The following is a 22,985-nucleotide window of genomic DNA, read 5'->3' as shown; positions in this document are numbered from 1 at the left end:
ACACTGCCCCCTCCCCATCCTCTCTTAACCACACTGCTGTCCCCATCCGCCTTCTGCAAGCCTCCCTTTACCATTGCTGCCCCCCTCCTACTCCACATGACTCCCTTAACCGCACTTCCACCTCCCCCCTCTACAAGCCTCCCTTAACCCCCACTGCCCCTCCCCCTTCTACAAGCCTCCCTTAACCCCACTGTCCCCTTCCAGCCAACAAGCCCCGTAGTGGCCACTGCTGGTGGCAGCCAGAACTGCAGTCCAACGCCAGCAGCTCAGGTTGCCAACAGCAGCAGTTACTGGCTGAGGCCAGAACTGCAGGATCAGTTCTAGCTCAGCCAGAAACCGTGAGCAACCAGGATCTCCGAGTGAGATCACAAGCATCCCTGCTTCACCTGTCACCCTGACTTCCTCTCACCAATTTGCCACAGCCAGACCCTTGTGGGAGCAAGGATTCCTGAGTTGAATTCCTAGGTGTGATAGAGTCTCTGGGGTTTAATCCTGCAGTTTTCAGTGAGGCCATTCTGTCCCCACACATTCCATTTAGGACTGTTACCTGACCAAACACAGTAGTTATATGCCAGATCCAAAAGCACACTCTAATCAGGAGTTGTGGCCTTGTACAGCACAGCTTCATGTACCCAAATCAGCCAGTGGAGTCCACTACATATCCCAGAGCCCAATGGGTAGAATCAGTGAGAGTTTTACTTGGGCAATGAATGTGGGATTGGACTCATAACAGATAGACATGGAAGTAATGATTTGAAAATCAATATAGGGGTAGATTTTCTGATGCACCTTCACTTGGACTTGAACTCCTAAACCCTTTAGGCACTGTTGAAAATCTCCCTCTTAAATAGACATAAGGCTATTTAGTGGAAGATTTGAGGGATGATTTGAAACTTTCTGGTAAGCCTGGTGGCAGGTGAAGAGGGGGAGCCTAACAACAAGTCTGAAAGTCTACACTTCAGATCTCACTTCTAATGCTGTGAGGCGATGCTGGCCAGCCAGTTTTGAAAACCTGGGGAATGTAACACAGCTTTGTTTTAACTAGGGCTTTGATTAAATAGGGCTAACCTGAAGTTAGAATAAAATATAAACTCCATTAAATTATTTTGTAATAATGAAGTAATTTAAAAACATTAACAAGTTGCTTAAACAACAAATGTATTAGTATAGAAAGGCCTCTGATGGCCTGGCCATTCTGTAGTTTAATAATCATTAGGGATTAAGGGTACAATTATTTATCTGACCATAAAAGTTGGAGACAAAACTTACCCATTTGCTTTCTCATGGACTCATCTATTCAAGGTAACACATACTGTAAACATTAAGATCTGTGAAACTTTATTTGTCTTGAAAACCATTGCCTGGGTGGGTTGAGGTGAACAGGTTTGCTTAAAATCTTATTTATTCTCATTTTCAGAATCTTACCATGTTGGCATGTTGTAGGGCAGTGTGTCCACTCACTGAAAGGGGTAACAACACAATCTTTTTTACACGGGAGCAGACATGGACGCACTGTTTCAGGTCGGAGGGAATCTGGACACCTATCAATACAATTATAAATACAACATATGAGAGTCCCTAAAATAATATGGGACACACACACACACACACTCAGGAATATGATCAGCTAAGCAATAAAAAAAGGATGCACATGGTTGTGGTTGAACTCCATAATGCATAGCCAACAAGTACAACAATTCAGTTCTTTACATCTTGAAAACCTTCCAGGTTTACCATCTAGCTTGTTTCTAAGCTCATTTCTGTTTGCATTAGGCCTAATATTACACCCCAGCTACCGCTGGCTCCAAGAACAACCCTTGAGATCTGTGTGCAGCTAGCACAACTTACAACTGGCCTTCAAGCTACTCTAAATTGTACGTAGCATTTGGCCCAGCGTTCACCAACCTTTGCTTTGGGAAAGTTCAAAGGTGGCTTAAAGCTTCATTTGCAATCCCGCTCCTGACCTGCACTGAGCACTCTTCAGGCACAACCCAAGATCTAGGCCTATATCTTTATGGGAATTTGTGTCTATAATTTTCTCAGTACACTACAGTAAATAGATCTTTGTGATTTTGCAGTCAATTTCAGACTCCTAATTTAAAAATGAAATACATATTCTAATGAAAAAAATCAGATGCAAGAAGCTCCATGTTTGAGTCATGGGCGGAAGAGGAAAGGGGCAGTTCTCTGTGATCAGGAACATCAGCTGTTCTAAGTGGGAGAATAAAAACAGAATTAGCCTTTCACGATCTTTATTAATTTCCATGTAGGAAGATTGCTTGAGAAATACCCATCACCTACCTGAACACATCCAACCAATAACTAAATATCTATCTATATGTATATTGCTGTACCACTAAAGGATATTAGAAACAAAAATAAATCTGAAAATCATAATTCAGCTAACTGAACTATTAATACATTTTTGTAATGCTTAAAAGTATCAAACAAGGGTTTTAAAAAAGAGATACAATGAAATGCATTGATTCAATGACCATGAATATTCAAGAGGGAAGAAAGAATTCTCAGTGTGCAATGATTTTTTTTTCTTTCATTACATCTAGATACAGTATATAAAGCCACTGCAATCTATTTTTATTCGGTGTTCTTTTTTATACCCCATTTTCAGTGGCTTTCAGTTTCATAAGGTAGTGTGTTATGTTTCAGCTTCCATTTCTTCAAATAATGGGAGGGTGGGGGGAGAAGCATGAAGTAAAAAATTCCGTGTGGTAACACAAAGATTATTTATTTGGATAAATTAATCCTGTTCCTGAAGCCACATGGCTAGTTTACTACTGCTTCAGCAGTTTTATGTTAAAACCTAACTTGTTAGTCAATTTTAATAAACAATTATATACTGTAAAATACATTAAAAACTAACAATTATTCTGTTATATTGCTATCATTATGGTCTCAAAATTCACCATTTTATTGCCAGGAGCGCCAAGCCTGTAAAGAGCTTCCACATAGGTGAAGAGATCCAAACATGTGACGTTCATTGCAGGATCAGGGCTCAAAGTCAATAAGTTTAATAGAGTACTACTCCTTTCCTCTCTGGAAACGCCAGGTTATTCTAATCTCTTATCACCTCTTTTACACTTTTCTATCATTTTTGGAGTTCCACTGGTTACTTCTTTCCTTTTGAAATACTGGAATTCCTTTCTTTAATTAAGAAACCGCTTTTGAGAAACTTCAGAGAGGTTTGGTTTTGCTTCTTTAATTTACTTATGGGGGGGAGGGGAGTTCCCATTGTAAAACACATTGAAGCGCAGAATAAAGAGGAACAAAATCATCCCAATGGGATCCTCCTTAATGGCTCAATGACCTCCACATTTTCTGACACAATCCATTCCATTACACTTCACAATTAGAATGTTATTGTAACTATACAATTACATTTGAACAAAACATTTCCACTGAAACCTTAAAATGCAGGAGTGCTGAATTCTGAAGATCCCAGTGCATGCTATAATTTTCCATTTCTCTCATACTACAACCCACGTCATTTCTCTATAAAAACTCCCTCTTTCCTCCTCTGCTAGTCCTAGATCCATCCTCCCCTTCTACACAAGTGTTTACTTTCTCATTTCAGCTCTGTTTCCACTTAGCTAGTAAGCAGAGGATGGGGACAAATAACTATTTTACACATTATATGGCACTACAAATGGTATAACTTAATGGTGATAAATTTACAGTATATTAGTGGGTCCCAGACATTCTCTTCTTTGCTCAATTAATTTCATTAACCTCAAGAATTTTAATTAACTTTATTGAAGTGACCACAGTCTGCCCATATTTAGCAGGATTGTTTTGAGACATGCAATAAGATTTAAAACAAGGCTGCAAGGAATAAGCGAGGGCTTGATTTTTTTTATATTGGGGAAATTATCTGTGCATCTCATTTCCTGGGTTAGTAAAACAAAGTAGAAGCTCAGCATATACACAGTGCTAAATAAATGGTTTTAGTGTACTTATTGAAATAGCAATACAAATCAACTCTTCCAAGTGAACGGTTTCCTCTTTTAACAGAGCTTTGTAAAAAATAGGTTGGTTATGTTCAGTTCCAGTTATATTTTCATCACAACTTCCTAGCAGCAAAAACATTTGCAAAAAGTCAGAACAAGAATCATAAATTAGCCATTGTAAAATTTTTCAGCCACTGAAAAAAAACTGTATTATGACCAACCCACTGCTACATTTACAAATACAACTGGTTTATCCATTCATTTTTTGTTATATAAAAGGATCCTTTCTCAGAAGCTGGAAAATTAAGCTAGCAATAAAAATACTTTCATAGCTTCAGTTTTCCCAAAACACACTTGAATATTTGCATTTTTAATGTACTGTAAATACAAATAATGACTTCAGCAATGCAGTCAAAGCTGCATCTGCAAGAACCTCTTTCTCCCAATACCTTTTATTTGTAACCTGGCCAAAATTATTCTTCACACAAAAGACCTTCCTTGTTTGCATGCCCACTCCACAAGTAGCTTCTCCATTCCAGCTAATGGTAGCATTGAGGGCAGTTACCAAAGTGTCTTCAGAACAAGGACCCCATGGAGATGTTTCCCAGTAGAGCTGTGTGCAAATGTGATCATTACATAAGCGATACTCCTGTAGGGCCCGGTGAGGAGGACAGGGTTTCCCACCTGAAAGTAGAGAAAAGAATAATATATTTATTATTATAATCAAGAGAACATTGTGGATGGATACCACATGTGGAAATATAAAGTTTGTTTTATGAGAAAGAAAGAAAGAAAGAATGAAAGAAAGAAAGAAAGAAAGAAAATAGGTTGGTTGTTTTTTGACATTTATGGCTATAGTAACAGCCTTCCAAAATACTGCTTCCCCATCAAATGAGCCTTGCACAAAATTGAATTTTGAGGAACAAACAATGGAAACTGAAATGTGTGAAGTAGATTTCCAATTTTCCATGCTGCTACTACTATTCATAGGCTAATTGATTCCATTTAAATGCCAGCATCACCCTGGCTTTCAAACAACTATATTTAAATATTACCTTTATAATATGTTCACTCTGACAGATACAGCAATTTCCTGCCATATCCTTGGGGGACTGTGACAGAATACACCCGTGTTCACACCACCACACTATTATAAGAACATTTCTACAAAGGTATGCCTGGCAAGGTATAATTTAAAAAATACTCATAACTTTCTGATCAATAATATCATGAAAAAATGCACATAGCAACATTATATGTAAAGTTATGAACATAAACTGAAATCATGACTGAAGTATGTTTCCCAGATAAGTCTGGGGAGTGGCTAAACCAATTCCTCAGAGACAAAGGGCAAGCTTATGCCTCAGCCAGGTGTCAACAAGACTGATGGACAATTACCTGCCAAGTGGCCATTCTTTGAAAAGAAAGGGGGCAGGGACAAAAATCTACATTTTAGCAAAGAAACAGCATGGAGTTTTCTTTCTTCATTAAAGTGTCTCTCATCTTCTCCCACTGGAAATGCTTCTCAAAGGGAGGGAGGCAGGACTATAAAATGAAGGGGTAAACCCCCCAAGACACCCCTCTCCCTACCCACCTCACTCTGCACCTGAGAAGACAAAAGAAAACAGCCACTGGACTCTAGGGTATGGGTCCTGTCCTGAGAGTTTGGTCAGCAATCTGCTGGAGCATGTGGTGAGAAAGTTTGCTTTGCAACTAAGATAGTTTGTAAGTAGATACTACTAAATATTTTATCTTTATTTTTCTTGTAACCATTTTTTACTTTATGCCTTATTACTTATACTCACTTAAAATCTCTCTTTGTAGTTAATAAACTTGTTGTACTGTTTTAGCTAATCCAGTGTATTTAAATTGGAGTGTCAGGGTTCTCTATTTAAAATAATAAGATGGCATATTATTCCCTTAAAGGAATAACAGACTTAATATATTTGTACAGCCCAAAAGAGAGCTGCGCAGTACAGGATATACATTTCTGGGGGAAGATCCAGGACTGGGATTGTGTTGCGGTACAACTAAGCCTAGAGAGAGCCAGGGTATAGCTGGCAGGCTGCATTTACACAGAGACACTGAGGGCATGGCTTGAATGCTGGAAGACTGTTTGTGAGCGGCCCAGGTGGGAGCTTCCACAGCAAGGCATTGCAAGGCACCCAAGGTTGCAGAGCAGGTGTGACATAGCCCCCCATTAGTGGGGACTGTGCCCTGGTATGTCAGAGACCTTTTTGAATTATGATTAAATATCTTTGATATCTATTGTATTAAATGAATGGTTTGTGTATTATTATGGACCAGGATTGTATGTACCTTCTCAAGGTGAGAGATGGGACAGATGTGAGATCGGGGTTTGGGAAGGGGGGTTTCAAAGCACTATATTGAACAATGTGCTAGACAAGAATGGACTTTCAGAACAAATGTCAACTGGTTTTCCTGGGGAATATCTAGGGGGAGATGAACACAAATTTCCTACTCCCAGTTATGCAAAATCCCAGCCTTTTGACGTTCCATCCATAGGAGTAGGCCATTGTCTGCTGATCACCTGTTACATGAGGCCAAGATCAGAGGTCCAAAATGTACAAAGGAAACACTGAAATATTCCTGATTGTTCCTGATTGTGGAGCACCGGATCTTGTCCAAGATGTGAATATAGCTGAATCGTTTAGTAATAGAGACCATAATGTAATTAAATTTAACATCTTGGAAGGTGGGGGGCAGAAATACCAAATACCAAAGAAACCTACTACAGTAGCATTTAACTTCAAAAAGGGGAATGACACATGAATGAAAATTAAAATGAAATTAAAAGGAACAGTCACAAGAGTGAAATGCCTGCAAGATGCATGGAAACTTAAAAAAAAAACATACTAGAGGCTCAAATTAAATATATACCACAAATTAAAAAAAATTGTAAGAGGACCAAAAAATGTCACCATGCCTAACTGACATAGTAAAAGTGGCATTTAGAGGCAAAAAGGCATCCTTTAAAAATTAGAAGTCAAATCCTACTGAGGAACATAAACTCTGGCAAGTCAAGTGTAAAAGTATAATTAAGCAGGCCAAAAAAGAATTTGAAGAACTAGTAAAAGACACAAAAACTAAAAGTAATTTTTTTTTAAGTAGCCTGCCAAACAATCAGTAGGGCCACTGGACTATCAAGGTGCTAAAGGAGCATTCAAGGAAGACACCACCATTGCCGAGAAGCCAAATTAATTATTTGCATCAGTCTTCACCTTAGAAGATGTGAGGGAGATTCCCACACCTGAACCATTCTTTTTAGGTGACAAATCTGAGGAACTGTCCTGGATTGAAGTGTCAGTAGAGGTGGTTTTGGAACAAATTGATAAATTAAAACAACAATAAGTCACCAGGACCAGATGGTATTCACCCAAGAGTTCTTGAAGGAACTCAAATATGAAATTACAGAACTTCTAACCATGGTATGTAACCTATTGCTTATATCAGCTTCTTTACCAGATGACTGGAGGATAGCTACGTGACACCAATTTTTTAAAAAGGCTCCAGAGGCAATCCTGGCAATTACAGGCAAGTAAGCATAACTTCAATACCAGGCAAATTGGTTGAAACTATAGTGACAAACTATGTATCTGATAATCTTGATTAACATGATTTGTTGGAGAAGAGTCAACACAGTTTTTGTAAAGGGAAATCATGCCTCAGCAATCTACTAATTCTTTGTGGGGATCAACAAGCATGTGGATGAGGGTGATCCAGTGGATATAATGTACTTGGACTTTCAGAAAGCTTTTGACAAGATCCTTCACCAAAGGCTCTTAAGCAAAGTAAGCTGTCATTGGGATAAGAGGGAAGGTGCTCTCCTGGATCAGTAACTGGTTAAAAGATAGGAAACAAAGGGTAGGAATAAATGGAGAGAGTTAAATAGAGGGATTCCCCAAGGGTCTGTACTGGGACCAGGGCTGTTCAACATATTCATAAATTATCTAGAAAAAGGGGTAAACAGTGAGGTGGCAAAGTTTGCAGACAATACAAAATTTCTCAGGATAGTTAAGTCCAAAGCAGATTGCAAAGAGTTACAAAGGGATCTCATAAACCCAGGTGACTGGGCAACAAAATGGCAGATGAAATTCAGTGAAACAGCCTCGCAGCCTGAGGCCCATGAGCCTGAGTCAGCTGGCATGGGCCAGATGTGGGTTTTTCTTTGCTGTGTAGATATACCCTCTGAGTACATTTCTCAGACATGAAGGAAAGCTCTGTATAAGCTTGAAAGCTTGTCTCTCTTGCCAACAGATGTTGGTCCAATAAAAGATATTACCTCTCCTACCTTGTCTCACTAAAGTCACATTATTGTCCTTTTCTCCCTTTTTATCCTGATAGACAGCAGTATTTATCTTTTCCTGGTATTGTACAGTATGCTGTTTTATTCATTGTTCAGAATGTTCAGAAAGACTTGTGGCTTTTGATTGTTATTCATGTTTTATTTCTTTTTGAGAAATTCAAAGTCTTCAGTTCAAAGCATTTCACTTCTAGTTTAGGTCATATATTCTTGAGATTATAGAGCATGCGTATTTACACATGTATTTTCTTTCAAATTAACAATTCTGGTTTTTATTTTGCTTTTGAAATTCTGCATCTATCTTGTTTGCATTTCAGAACATATTGCTACCTTCACGGAAAATATGCAGCTTACTTTAATTTTTTATTTTAATTATTTGCCACCTTTTAGTCTTTTTTAATAACAGTTACCATTCTGTCTATACTTATATAGCAGTTTTCATCCCAGCGTTCTTTACAAACTTTAACGGGCCATTTATGTGAATAAAGTTAACTCACATGAGGAAGCGTTTGCAAGCTTAAGCTGACACACAAACATAACTTGTGGTTTTAATGATGATTTCTAAATGGTGTTTAACGGAGTTTGTTCTTTACTTGTGGGGAAAGTATGGTTAAGCACCAGGTTAGTTGCACGCATTGCTGACAATAAAAGTTATTTTTTAGAACATAGACAACGCCTTAGAGATCTGACATCCAAATGCTGACCCAGCACTTCTTAGTCTGTCATATTTGAAGGGATTGTTACCATCAGATAGGATACAGACCATTTTTAAAATGATATTGGTATTTTCTGAATTTCTGTTGCATAGAGAGCAGCAATGGCCCAATCCTGATCACAGATCTGCACATGCTAAAACCAAGAAGTTGAATGAACTATGTGCTTGAGAAGAAGCCTTTGTACAAAACTGTGCCAGTAGAAGAACCACCATAATGGAGTCCACCAGATGTGTTACTGTAAGCCAGACACATGTGCCTAATGCATGTGTCTATGAAGAGCCAGAGAAAGGGACACAGCTATAAAGCTATTTACATAATTCTAAAATTCAAGAACCCGGAGCACATTTCATGAGTCTACTATATATTACATGGTTTTTTTTCTTTTATAGTATCTGATTTTACACATATTTCTGTTCTCTTCTAGACTGGAACTAATATGCTTCTATACAGTTACATAGGTATCGAGAGTTTGTGACATACATTTATTTTATTTGTGTGTGTGTGCATATCATTCCTCTTTTGGGGGTGGCAGATCCTCAGCTGGTGCAAACTGTGGTAACTCTTTTGAAATCAATAGCGTTATGACAATTTCCACTAGCTGAGAACCTGCCCCTTAAAATCAAATAATCCACAGATTAAAATGTATTAAATATCTTTCATTGAAACACAGTTATATTGGCAATGGGTACAATCTAGCCACACACAGATGAATTAATCTTTGCGCAGACCTTTGTAAGTGCAAAGATTCATCTCCGTGTGAAGTATCATCAATTATGACTATAATATTGGTGTTTGGGGCTTATCCAAATGCAGTTCTACTCACCCTCCCCTGGCAGTGCCAGGATAGATTTAGTTCTGCTTTGTTTCCCCTCTGCATTTTTACTGGAACATGAGTGGGAACAAGATGACCATTCTGACCAGTCATTAACGACACAGTCCATTGTACACGGTACTTCACAAACCATCGTTTCAGGATGGAGAAGCTCTGAGCAAAGGGTATGTGATACCTCTCCACCTGAAACAAACAAGACAAAATTTAGCATAAAAAAGTGGGATGAGTTTGGGACCATTTTCAACAAATATGTTCTATGTTGTACATACAGTCAGGCCTGATCTACACTAGGAAATTAGGTTGGTATAACTAAGTTGCTCAGGGATGTGAAAAATCCACACCCCTGACCAATGCAGTTAAACCAACCTAACCCCTGGTGTTGACAGCACTAGCTTGACAGGAGAATTCTCCCATCGACCTAGCTATCACGTCTGGTGATGTACATACATCAATCAATGGGAGAACCCCTGCCATCGGCGTAAGTAGCGTCTTCACTGAAACGTTACAGCAGCACTGCTGCAGAGTTTTAAGTGTAGACAAGTCTTAAAATGTGTATACGTGTTTAGAACAGTATGGAAAAAACTGTTGAACAGGATTTCAGGCTTGAAAAGAAAGCACTAAAAGCATTTGACATATATACACTTTGAAAAAACAAAACAAAAATTTGTTTTAAGTCTGATATTTGATCTACAATCTTAGGCCAGCTTCCGGGGAATTGAGAACACTGCTAATGACTAAGCCTTTTAGATTTATAAAAATCTAGGAGATGGCAATCATGAGGGAATGAAATGAAAAACCTTCAGATGGAACAATACAAATCAGTTATTAGAGGCAGGGCCGGCTCTAGGCACCAGCAAAACAAGCTGGTGCTTGGGGCGGCACATTTTTAGGGGCAGCATGGCCGGCGCCAGAATGCCGCCCCTAAAAATGTGCCCTGGCTGCCCTAGCTCACCTCCGCTGCTGCTGACGCGCGAAACAGCTGTTTCGGGCGCCGCTGCTCCCCCTCCCTCCCAGGCTTGAGAGCCTGGGGGGAGGAGGCAGGGCTGGGGATTTGGGGAAGGGGCGGAGTTGAGGCGGGGCGGGGGGGGTAATTAAAAAACGGGGGGGGGGGCGGCCAAAATTGTTTTTGCTTTGGGCGGCATAAATCCTAGAGCCGGCCCTGATTAGAGGGCCCCATATTTACCAGAATTCTGCAGCTATAGGATTTGTATCCAGCAATGCAAATTGTACATGCCCCTTTCTTGCTTGCACAAGCCAGGGAGATGATGTTTTGATTCCTTTGCTGGAGTGTAGGCAGAATGAGTGGAGTGCCAGTTCCTGGAGTACTTCTCACTAGGACCTTAAGAGACATAGGCTATGTCTACACTAGAAAACTTACAGCGGCACAGCTGCACTGATGCAGCTGCACCACTGTAAGGTCTCCTGTGTAGCCACTCTGCTGATGGGAGAGAGCTCTCCCGTTGGCATAATTAAACCACCCTCAATGAGTGGCAGGAGAGTATCTCCCACAGACATAGCTCTGTCCACACCAGCTCTTCTATTGGTGTGACTTATGTCGGTCAGGGAGGTGTTTTTTTCATAACCCTGAATGACATAAGTGTTACTGATAAAATTGTTAGTGTAGACATAGCCTAAGCAAATAGAGCTGCTAGATCTCACATAAAGAGGAGAGAGACTGCACCAGGGACTTCAAGGGAACATGAACAAATGTGGGACCCCTGGTAGCAATGCCTAGATTGTAATGCCCGTGGCAGGAGGTGGGCAGAGCAATGTAAAGAAAAAACTGGAGGAATGAGAGTGAGAGGACATGGGTGAGTGTGCAGAGGTTGAGGCCAGAGATGATAGGCAGAGGAAGTCTATGGAGCGGTTTGAAAACAAAGAAGAAGAGGGCTCACAGCACTGAACTGTTAAGGCTAAGGGTGAAATCATGATCTCATTAAAGTCAACAATAGTTTTTCCATATTCTTCAGTGGGGCTAGGATTTCACCCAAAAAGTAGAACACACAGGCCATGACTGTATGTAATTAAAAACCCCAAACAAAGCACACAATGAAAACATAGTGGAGGAGGAAACACGGCATTATGTTCAGTTAATTTATTTCTTTAACAAAGATTTTCATAACCTCACTATCAAGCAACAGCATTTCTGATGTCAAAAATTACAATTAAGAACAAAATGAAATAATAGCAAGTCTCTAAGACAGAAGTGAATTTAGGGTAATAATGAGAGATTTCCCTAGGAATAAGAGTTGAGGGGTACATTGTCTGGCCCATTTAAGCTCAGTGCAAATCAAGAGGATGGATCAAAGGTAGTTCTAAGCCACCTTTATGCCCCTCTCGCCAAATTCTGGGGCTTTCCAGGGTCATTGATGCCCAGTTGCCCTTGGCCTGATAGTTGGGGATAGCAGGAGCATGGTGACACTCTAGCCACACCTCCTTTCTTTCCAGAATGCCTCCTACATGAGAGAAAGTGCGGGGATGGAGTACAGCTGCTACATCAATTCTATCACAATGAGGGATGACACAAAGAGGATCCCCAGGTCAGCTGGATTTCCAGCTACTCCACACTACTGAGGCAAAGCAGCTGGATCATAAAAGTCTACATTCAGACTACCACAAATCCCCTTTTCAATATGCATCTATTTACCAATTGTTGTTAGATCTATTGGGTTTTTTTCCAAAGCAAGGTAAAACAAATGAATAGCTTCATTTAAAAAAATAATGGAGCAGAATTTCCTAATCATTTTAATTGTAACTTTGTTACACAAACCATATAGGAATCTTGAACATTCCATATAACATTGAAAAATACCTTTTTGCAGACATAATTTGTTGTTGATGGAATTTTATCTCACAAACTATCATTGTAAATGGATTCAAAAGAAATGTGGTTAGCTTTGTTGAATCATTCCCCTGTAAAATTCTTCCTGACCCTCCTGTTTAATGATATGAATGGATACGGGTGTGTACACAAAATATGTAGGCAAGCAGGAAGACAAGATTTGGTAACTTTGTTGAATCACTCTCATATCTGAATTCTTTAAAGCTAAACTCCAGCTCTTTACGAGTGACAATCTCACTCTGACTGTTACATCTTTCACCTTTAGAATAATTGCAAACCTTTCCTTTTAGGTTTCTTTACCTCATATGAATCTAGGAAAAACACAAAGGAATATCTCTGCCTAATTAGAAGTAGGGAAAAATTAAAATTTAGACTGCCAGCTGCAAAAGAAAGCTGGCTTTTCCGCACTTCACACAGTATGGGAGTTGTGTCTCTCACAAGGCAGTTGAGGATGCAATTATAACTAAAGGGGTAGAAATCTCTATTGCTTTTGCAAGACAACACACGTACCAGTGAGTAAATAAGACAGGCAGGGCTACTAGTGAGACTGCTTAAAGCTGTCAATAGCACCACAGTAGTATCTGCATTCATATCCCTCAATAAGAACAGACTCCTTGCCCTTGGGGTACAAATAAAACTTTCCAAGCGTATTATGAGAAGTAATAGAGAATCTAGCAGGCAGACTACAAGAGATGTAAAAAATATTTTATTTTTGTCCTCTCCCTCAGACTTGACATTCCTGATCACTCTATTATTATTCTAGCCTGCTGAAAAATCAAATCAAATCCAAAAACCTCTCTGAAAGAAAGCCTCTGGTCCTGCTGAATATAGGACTATTTCTACATTGCACTTGGCAAGTTCCTTTCTCCCCACCTACAGACTATGTTTAATCATTCCTCAGAAGAGTCCATTATCACCTTTGGTCTGGATGCTAACATCATGCCGATACCCAAGGGGGAAAAAACCAAAACCTTAAACCACGCTTCAATTATATACTTGTCTCCCTAAGTCATTATGATACCCACGTCCTTGCTAACATTTTGACAGCTTGCCTCTGCAGCAGTGAGTAACACACATGTGTACATCCAGGTGATGCTGGATTTTAAGAAGTCATTGGTGCTATAATGCTAGGGGATTACATAATTTAGGTGAGGTGAGCAGTAAACATCTATCCTCTCTTATTTATATTCATAGGAAGAAAGCATTCAAATAGTCAGCGACAGGTTTATGAGCTGGAATGGACTAGCTGGGTTTCAGGCCAAGATGCCATGCTACAAGCACCGGCTCCCCCTTTTCTCCTCTCACAGGGCAGGGAGTTGTCTACATTACATAGTGGACTTGAGGCTTTCGGGTGGTGCTCCGAGGGCTGCCGATGCTGGGCAGAGATGCTGGGCCTCAGATCAAAAAGTGTTGGTTTTTGTTTCTGTGCTTGAACCCTCGTTGCCTTTGAAAGCACCTGTGCTGTTCTGCCTTGCACGGTCTGTCTAAAATGTTTCCAGACCAACTAAAACTATTTGAACAAGACTTAAACCTCTGGATGCAGAATGTGGTGGTAAGTCGGTCCTGTTTTTTCTGGATTTTCCAAGGGGTAGATTATGGCACAAGAATTCAGGTCTCTTGCATAAGGTCATAGACAGCCTGATCCTAAGCCCCAGTGGCATATTAGCCACTAGGCCACTGTGCCCAGGGGCCCTGGCCAATTGGGGGGTCCTGGAAAAATGGGCGCCCCCACACCCTGACCCACTCCTCCCATCTGGCACTCCTGCCAGGGAGTGGGGTTGGGGCGCTGGGGCTTCTCCCACCCCAACCATGCTCCCTGACAGGAGCGCTGGGGGAGGGGAGGCTGCAGACAGAAGGGGTGGGGAGGGGCCCCAACTTGCTCTGGCCCAGGGCCCCACAAAACAGTAATTCGCCTCTGCTAAGCCCATTGAAATCCACTGAAGTCTTTCTATTGACTTCAGATCAGGCCTGTTGAGAGTACTTCACTCAGATCATGGCATCACTCTCATCAGGGATGAGTTATGGCAGGATTCTGCTCCCAGCTTGGAGGAGGGCGCTTGTACTCATTAATTTTGAATTCATGAGGGAGACAGCTATGATGTGCCACACGTACTGGATGAGAGAGAGAGCCAGGAACACAACCACCTCTCCAATTCTTCACCCTGACTACTACTTCTGACTCCAGCCAAATGACAGTGACAGCAGCAGCACTTTGAGTGCAAGTTCATGGCTCTTCCACTTCAGCAGAAAGAGGCAGATTTCAATGGTTTGATAGATGACTTTGCCACAAAATGCATAAAGATATTTTAAAACATTTCCTTAACTGATTAGCTTTATAGTCATATTCACTGTGTGCACTTTTTGGACTGCTAGCAAAATAGATTCTGAGAAAGATAGCATATAAAGAAAAAATATATAATGGGCATTTTTTATTTTCCATGAAAAACTACAATAGGGTACATCTGAAAAGACGACTCCGGGTTTCATGATTTCCCTTGGATGCAGTAATTTCCCAGAGTTTGCTGACTGGACCCATGTTTATCGTATGCCAACTGCTGTGATGTTTGTGTAAAGTTAAATTATTGCTCATTAGTAAATAGAGCCACAACAATATATATTGTTTTAAAAAGCTGATGTTTATGCATCAGAATCAGATAGGGAAAAAGGGACGTGAACACTTTTGTGGGGGGAAGCCTTTGGTTAACTGGGGCCCTCTAGTTGGTCTGGATTGGATCCAGGTCCCATTTAATCTAACCTACTGCTCTTATCACTCCCTTCATTTGCTCTCTTGAGATCCCAAGTACTTGATCAATTTAACAAAAGGTCTCTTACGTTTATTTGGCATGGCAGACAGCCCAGAATTAGTCCTAAGAAATGATGTTTAAACTCTTGAAGAAGATTTTCTCTGCAATATACAGATATATAGTGGTAGCATTTGGTCTGGGCAATATTTTTTTCTTCTTCCCAATTCTGAGGGCTTACAATGGATTTAAATGGTGCACAGGCCTCATGAAGACCTGCTGCAAAAGGGTGAAATACATCCTTATTCCATTTGTGGTACAGATGTAGTTGGTAATCAGAAAACAACTGGCAATAAAACTGTATGTTCAAAAGACAATGGCATATCAAGTGGGGGGGGGGGGGAATCATCATTGTGAATGTAAGGGCTTACACCTATAAGCTACAGTTTTTAATGGCTACATTAGATCCACAACCCAAACAATAACTTTTAGATGCTACTTTTCTGAATTCTTTCATGTTGGGAAATATCTGAGAACCTGAAAAGGAGGATTATAATGTTTTGCATGCTATTACAGAAGGACAGCACCTAAATACTAGGTGATTAGAGCTATATAAACATGATCTAATCTATCAAGATACTATATCCTGTCTTTCTAAAGACAACCATAACAGGCAATCAGTCCCAGTTTCTTAAAGTCAGGGTCCAATAATCTGAAACAAAAATTTAAGGATCGCCTAACTTCAAAACCACAGATGGTAAATGTGCATTACAAAAGCATCTGGCCACTGTTTCCAGAGCTGAATGTCATTACAGAATTGAACAAACACTCCTGAAATCTAGGGAAATCCAATTCTGGATATAAATTTTGCAGCTTGGGCCCATTTCTATTAATTGTAGGTGAAATTATTCCCAGCATGGAGTTTCAGCACAGGAACAATAATACATAGACTTGGAAAGATTTGATCTTTATTGTTAAATGTGAGTGATTTTACTGTATACACACAAACAGGTGAAAAAATATTTTCAACAATAATAATAAAAATATACAGCTAGGCAAAAGTAAGAAAATGCTGCTTGACACTTAACATTTGATTTAAGGGTATTTACTTTGCAAATTTTGATATGTGATTTGACTATTTGTGTTTTAATGGTTACAACATTTTAACTTTTTGAATCTCAATGTCTACCTGTCACTAAATAATTATTATATAACCCCTCCCCCATTGTCTGACCCTCCTACAATTTCCTGCAACTGTAACATTTTTAAATCAATAAAAACTGAAAAAGGCTCATAATTTTGCACAACTGTGAAAATTTAAACCAATAAACAATTTTTAAAAATGTCTAAAAATAAACATTGATCTTATCAGTTGAAATTACATTTTTTAAAAAACCCGAATTCTGCCATGCCTAACTATACACGACTTATGTATAACTCAAAATTAGAGCTAAGTGGAAATCTCAATCTACTTCATACAAGAAATCGATATTTTGATTTTTTCCCCCATCTGAAATATCAACATTTTACACAGAATGAAAAGTTCCCAAAAATTTCAGTTCTGAAATGTCGAAATATTTTGTTTTGACATTTTTGGTTAAAACAAAATATTTTGACATTCCCAAATCAAAACAGTTGTTGCAGTTTGTTGAACTGAATCAAAAAGTTTAATTTTTAGCCAGTTCAACATTAAACTGCATCTGTCTATGGTGCCACAGTACCTGCTAGGAGTTGTAGTTCTGGTACATCCCGGTTCTGTTCATTCCCTCTGAAGCATCTGGCACCGGCCACTGTCAGAATGCAGGATACTGGGCTAGATAGACCATTTTTATGTCCTCATTTTTCCTATGGGGTGGCTCCCTGGCCAGATCACATCTCCCATGATACACGTGTCCAAATGTAGTCTGGTCAAGGAGCTAGACCCACAGGGGAGAGCAAGGGCACGAAGCACCCAAAGCACAGCTCCCATAAGGCACTGCTGCAACAAGGAGATGCTACTTAATGTTGAATCAACCTGAAATGAAATATTTCATTTTTATTTCCTTGATGGAAAATCTATTTCTATGGCAAAATTAAAATATTTCTGTGGAAATTCAGATTCTGCAGAAACTACATTTTCCATCAAAAAGTCATTTTAATAGAAAATTACCAATCATCTCATCTTAAAATAAGGTTCAGTTGGACATAAATGATGTAAGCGCTATAACTGCCAAATATGCCTTGGAAATATATTGATAACAGCTACAGTTCTCTTTCTGCCCTTTTAATTATCTGTAGCAACTAAGAATACCATCAATTACCCCAATGCATATTCTAAAACTTTAGCTTCCTCTCAGAGCCAAAGACAATGAGAATCAAATGTACATACCATCACTACAGATGTGACATCTCGCCTGGGGGACATCAATTAAACTAAAGTTGAAGTACCTAATTTTGATTGATAAGAAGTCTTCCACCTATTGTTAGTCCATCAAACCAAAGACTCCCATAATTTACATGCAGATAAAACTTCCATCTCTCCGTCTAGCTAAAGAGAACTCCTACTGGGCGACAGACAAGAATAACTGCCCCTTTTCCTGTGCCAAGTGCTCTTTTGTCTCCTATATATTAACAAAGAGCCAGAAATGACTATGAAAATTTTAAGTTTAAACCAGCTAGGAATAGCTTGCTGGTGACCCATAAAGCTAAGAGTGCCAGAGGTCAAACTCCCTAATATCCCAAGATGCCCAATATAGATTTTTCATCCCAAATTAGAAATTGTATATTTGTCTGCCTTATGAACCAGAAATACAAATCTCTATATATGAATAATCTGCTTTGTTCCTCCAGTGTAATGTTGCGTATCCCAGGACAAGCCCTGAAAGATGTGAAGAGAAGATATCTAATCTCTCTAGTAAGATGAGAGAATGTGCAGACTAGGAACTATCACAGATGTCTGGTTTCTCTCTAAAGAATTGTTACACTCCTGAAATGATGTAAATTGTTTGGAACCAAAAGTAAAAAGAATATTGAAAGATATACACCTAACAGGTTATAACTTTGAAACATTAAAAGAAATTGCTTAAAAGAGAGGCAATTCCAATTGATATCTGGGCTAATACTGAAAAACAATTTTGGAAATGAATCAAACATAAAAAGCTTCCGATAAGAAACGGATTGAAGAAATTTGTTGTATACCTGCACCATCTACTGGATATCAACAGAAGTAGCAGAGAAACTTAGGGCTTGTCTACATTTACTGGGGGATCAACGCGCGGCGATCAATACATTGGCAGTCGATTTAGCGGGTCTTCTGAAGACCCGCTAAATCACAGAATCATAGAACTGGAAGGGACCTCAAGAGGTCATCTAGTCCAGTCCCCTGCACTCAAGGCAGGACTAAGTATTATCTAGACCATCCCTGACAGGTGTTTGTCCAACCTGCTTTTAAAAATCCCCAATGATGGAGATTCCACAACCTCCCTAGGCAATTTATTCCAGTGCTTAATCACTCTGACAGTTAGAAAGTTTTCCCTAATGTCCAACCTAAACCACCCTTGCTGCAATTTAAGCCCATTGCTTGTCCTATCCTCAGAGGTTAAGAACAATAATTTTTCTCCCTTCTCCTTGCAACAACATTTAATGTACTTGAAAACTGTTATCATGTCCCCTTTTAGTCTTCTCTTCTCCAGACTAAGCAAACCCAATTTTTTCAATCTTCCCTCATAGGTCATATTTTCTAGACCTTTAATCATTTTTGTTGATCTTCTCTGGACTTTCTCCAGTTTGTCCACAACTTTCCTGAAATGTGGCACCCAGAACTGGACACAGTACTCCAGTTGAGGCCTAATTAGCATGGAGTAGAGCAGAAAATTTACTTCTCGTGTCTTACTTACAATATTCCTGCTAATACACCCCAGAATGATGGTTGCTTTTTTTGCAACAGTGTTACACTGTTGACTCATATTTAGCTTGTGATCCACTATGACCCCCAGATCCCTTTCCGCAGTACTCCTTCCTAGGCAGTCATTTCCCATATTGTATGTGTGCAACTGACTGTTCCTTCCTAAGTGGAGTACTTTGTATTTGTCCTTATTAAATATCATCCTATTTACTTCAGACCATTTCTCCAGTTTGTCCATATCATTTTTAATTTTAATCCTATCGTCCCAAAGCACTTGCAACCCTCCCAGCTTGGTATCATCCGCAAACTTTATAAGTGTACTCTCTATGCCATTATCTAAATCACCGATGAAGATATTGAACAGAACCGATCCCTGCGGGACCCCACTCGTTATGCCCTTCCAGCATGACTGTGAACCGCTGATAACTACTCTCTGGGAATGATTTTCCAACCAGTTTTGCACTCACCATATAAGTAGCTCCATCTAGGTTGCTTTCCCCGATTTGTTTATGAGAAGGTCATGTGAGACAGTATCAAAAGCCTTACTAAAGTCAAGATATACCACATCTTCCGCTTCCCTGCTATACACAAGGCTTGTTACCCTGTCAAAGAAAGCTATCAGGTTGGTTTGACATGATTTGTTCTCGATAAATCCATGCTGACTGTTATTTATCACCTCATTATCTTCTAGGTGTTTGCAAATTGATTGCTTAATTATTTGCTCCATTATCTTTCTGGGTACAGAAATTAAGCTGACTGGTCTGTAATTCTCCGGCTTCTCCTTATTTCCCTTTTTATAGATGGGCATTATATTTGCCCTTTTCCAGTCATCTGGAATGTCTCCCATCTTCCATGATTTTTCAAAGACAATTGCTAATGGCTCAGATATCTCCTCAGCCAGCTCCTTGAGTATTCTAGGATGCATTTCATCAGGCCCTGGTGATTTGAAGATATCTAACTTGTCTAAGTAATTTTAAATCGACCGCAGATCGCTCTCCCGTCAACTCCTGTACTCCACCTGAACAAGAAGCACAAGGGGAGTCAACGGGAGAGTGTCTCCCATAGAAACAGCGTAGTGTTACCCCACGGTAAGTAGATCTAAGTACTTCGAATTCAGCTACATTATTCACATAGCTGAAGTTGCGTAACTTAGATTGATCTCCCCCTGTAGTGTAGACAAAGCCTAAGAAAACTGAAAGCTGAGAGTAATTTGGAATGTGTCCAAAAGAAAATAAAGAGGATTGCCATCCTTCAGCAAAACAGGATATAGACGCCTAAGGTCATTGTGTGGATCTTGGAGTTGACTGAACATACAAATAAGCTGCAGAATCTAGAAGTGCTATTGGACGCGCAGATAACATTGATGAACAGCTCTCCCCTTCCTCCCAGGTTAACAGGACTAAGCAGCAGCAGTGAGATATCGTGTCAAAGATTATATTTCTCTTTCTATTCTTTAATACAAACAAATGACAGTTATCTTATTGAGTCTACACTCTTTTTAATGAGTCATCAAGTAACTACAGTTTGGATTTTAACCAATGCTATAAGCATGCTCTCCTTTGTAAGCCCAAGAAAATTGGCCTAAGAGATCTAAACAGTAATTTTAAGCAATTGCTTTTGATATTTAAAATTTGTACCTTTCATACCAAACCATTCAAATAGCAGGGACCAAGTTCCTAGAAGTACCTTTAAGACAAATACATCCTTACTCCTTGGAGAAGTACTGGAAGTGTGCTAAATGTATTAGAAGCACTAAAGAATTGATAACTGGTGGTGATAATGACATGTAATAAGGATTCTTGGTGATTTGTATTGTTCCTTGGTTAGTTGCTAGGCTCCAAGACTGGTCTATGTTAATTGCTTACATGAATGCACCTGTATTTTGTGTTCAGTACATACCTAGAATGTTCACTAGATCTACATTTGATTGAAGAACTGTTGTTGTATGACTAGGTCAGGGATTGGCAACCTTTGGCACACAGCCCATCAGGGAAATCCACTGGCCAGGGGCGGCTCCAGGCACCAGTGCAGCAAGCATATGCCTGGGGCGGCAAGCCGCGGAGGGCGGCAGGCAGGCGGCTTTCGGCGGCGCGCCTGCAGGAGGTCCGCCGGTCCCGCGGCTTCAGCAGCAGGGATGCCGATGGCGCGGCACCGGCGGATCTCCCGCAAGCATGCCGCCGAATCTGCGTGACCAGCGGACCGCGCGCAGGCGCACCGCCGAAAGCCGCCTGCCTGTCGTGCTTGGGACTGCAAATTACATAGAGCTGTCCCTGCTGCTGGTGAGCCGGGATGGTTTGTTTTTCTGCAGCGTCCGCAGGTTCGGCCAATCGCAGCTCCCTCTGGCTGCGGTTCGCCGTTCCAGGCCAACTGGGGCTGCGGGAAGCAGCGGCCAGCACATCCCTCGGCCCACGCCGCTTCCCGCAGCTCCCATTGGCCTGGAACGGTGAACCGCAGCCAGTGGGAGCTGCGATCGGCTGAACCTGCAGACGCTGCAGGTAAAAACCATCCTGGCCCAGCGGCGGATTTCCCTGATGGGCTGTGTGCCAAAGGTTGACAATCCCTGGACTAGGTGGTTCTGGGTGAATTAATAAATGTTTTGAATGGTTAAGAGCACCAAGCATCCTGGTTTGAGACATACTGTCCAAGGTAAAAGTTACACTAAGAATCTAGCATTAAAAATAGTAAGCTAACACTCCCTGGTAGCTATAAAAGGGTATTTCCTAATTAAGTTCCATTACAGTGTGGGCTATAACACTTATCAAATTGGCACATCTAATTTGTTAGATTTCAGCTTCAACATTTAACTGGCACCCTGGCAAAGTCATAACACTGAACCCCACTCCTGCTTATAGTGCTGCCCAGCTGTGTGCTGGCCCTTTGCACTAGAGGTAATTTCACCCTTTACAGTTTTTCAGCTGTACCTGGAAAAAAGGAAAATGATTCCTGCAAAAAACGTTGCACATTTTAATGACAATTACCAGTTCTCCGTCAATAGTTATCCTTGTATCACTTCAAATTTTCCACTGAAAATAATGACAGTCTTCTAAAATACTCTGCATATCATAAAATTTTATGTCCCATTTAAATCTCAGAAAAGAATGCCAATAAACTTTGATTAAATGCTTGCCTATTACAGAGGAAAATCTCAGCAGACAGTAGTAAATTTTGAAAAATTCATAGTGACTTTATGCCAGTTCACTAAGTACAACTGCCTATCTCCTTCAGGGAAAAGCAGTTTGCTGGCAAAATCTTGGCCTAGCCATTTATCAGTTAATGGAAATATTACATTTAAAAGCAATAACAATAAAAGTGTAGCAATAAAAGATTGGATGTAGGCAATTTGGGATATATTCAGCTCGTAATAACAATGCATGAATTTTTTCATGTGGCAACACCAAATTTAGACGAACACACCAGCTGATTTCTGAGCTAAGTTTTATTGCATACACTACCTCTCAAACTGGAAGGCCAATATCACACTTCACAGAAATTCTTACCTATTGGTTGACTTTTTCTAATGCCAGTCAACAGATAAGAATCTCTGTGAAAAGTGTTGTCAGTTTGTCATGGAAGGCAGCAGCATGTGGAATAAGTCTAATTGCAATGGTCCATCACTATTATCAGGGACCAGTAATAGAAAGAAAGAAAGAAAGAAAGAAAGAAAGAAAGAAAGAAAGAAAGA

The 22,985-nt window shown here is 40.1% G+C and overlaps 1 protein-coding gene across 1 annotated transcript in view; it reads right to left on the bottom strand.

Annotated features, from left to right (window-relative positions):
• Positions 1-22,985, bottom strand: part of THSD7B (thrombospondin type 1 domain containing 7B) — a 506,250-nt gene that overhangs the window by 219,089 nt on the left and 264,176 nt on the right. Inside the window, exons 8-10 of the mRNA XM_026647768.1 lie at positions 9,829-10,020; positions 4,415-4,649; positions 1,426-1,541 (exon numbers count right to left, since the gene is read on the bottom strand). Coding sequence (XP_026503553.1) covers positions 1,426-1,541; positions 4,415-4,649; positions 9,829-10,020 — 543 coding nt within the window. The remainder of the gene's footprint in view (positions 1-1,425; positions 1,542-4,414; positions 4,650-9,828; positions 10,021-22,985) is intronic.

Source organism: Terrapene carolina, unplaced genomic scaffold (genome assembly GCF_002925995.2).
Source record: "Terrapene carolina triunguis isolate 2854851 unplaced genomic scaffold, T_m_triunguis-2.0 Scaffold62, whole genome shotgun sequence".
In the NCBI taxonomy this organism is placed as follows: Eukaryota; Metazoa; Chordata; order Testudines; family Emydidae; genus Terrapene; species Terrapene triunguis.
Note: the sequence above shows the minus strand (reverse complement) of the source record. Positions and strands in the feature narration are given on the sequence as shown.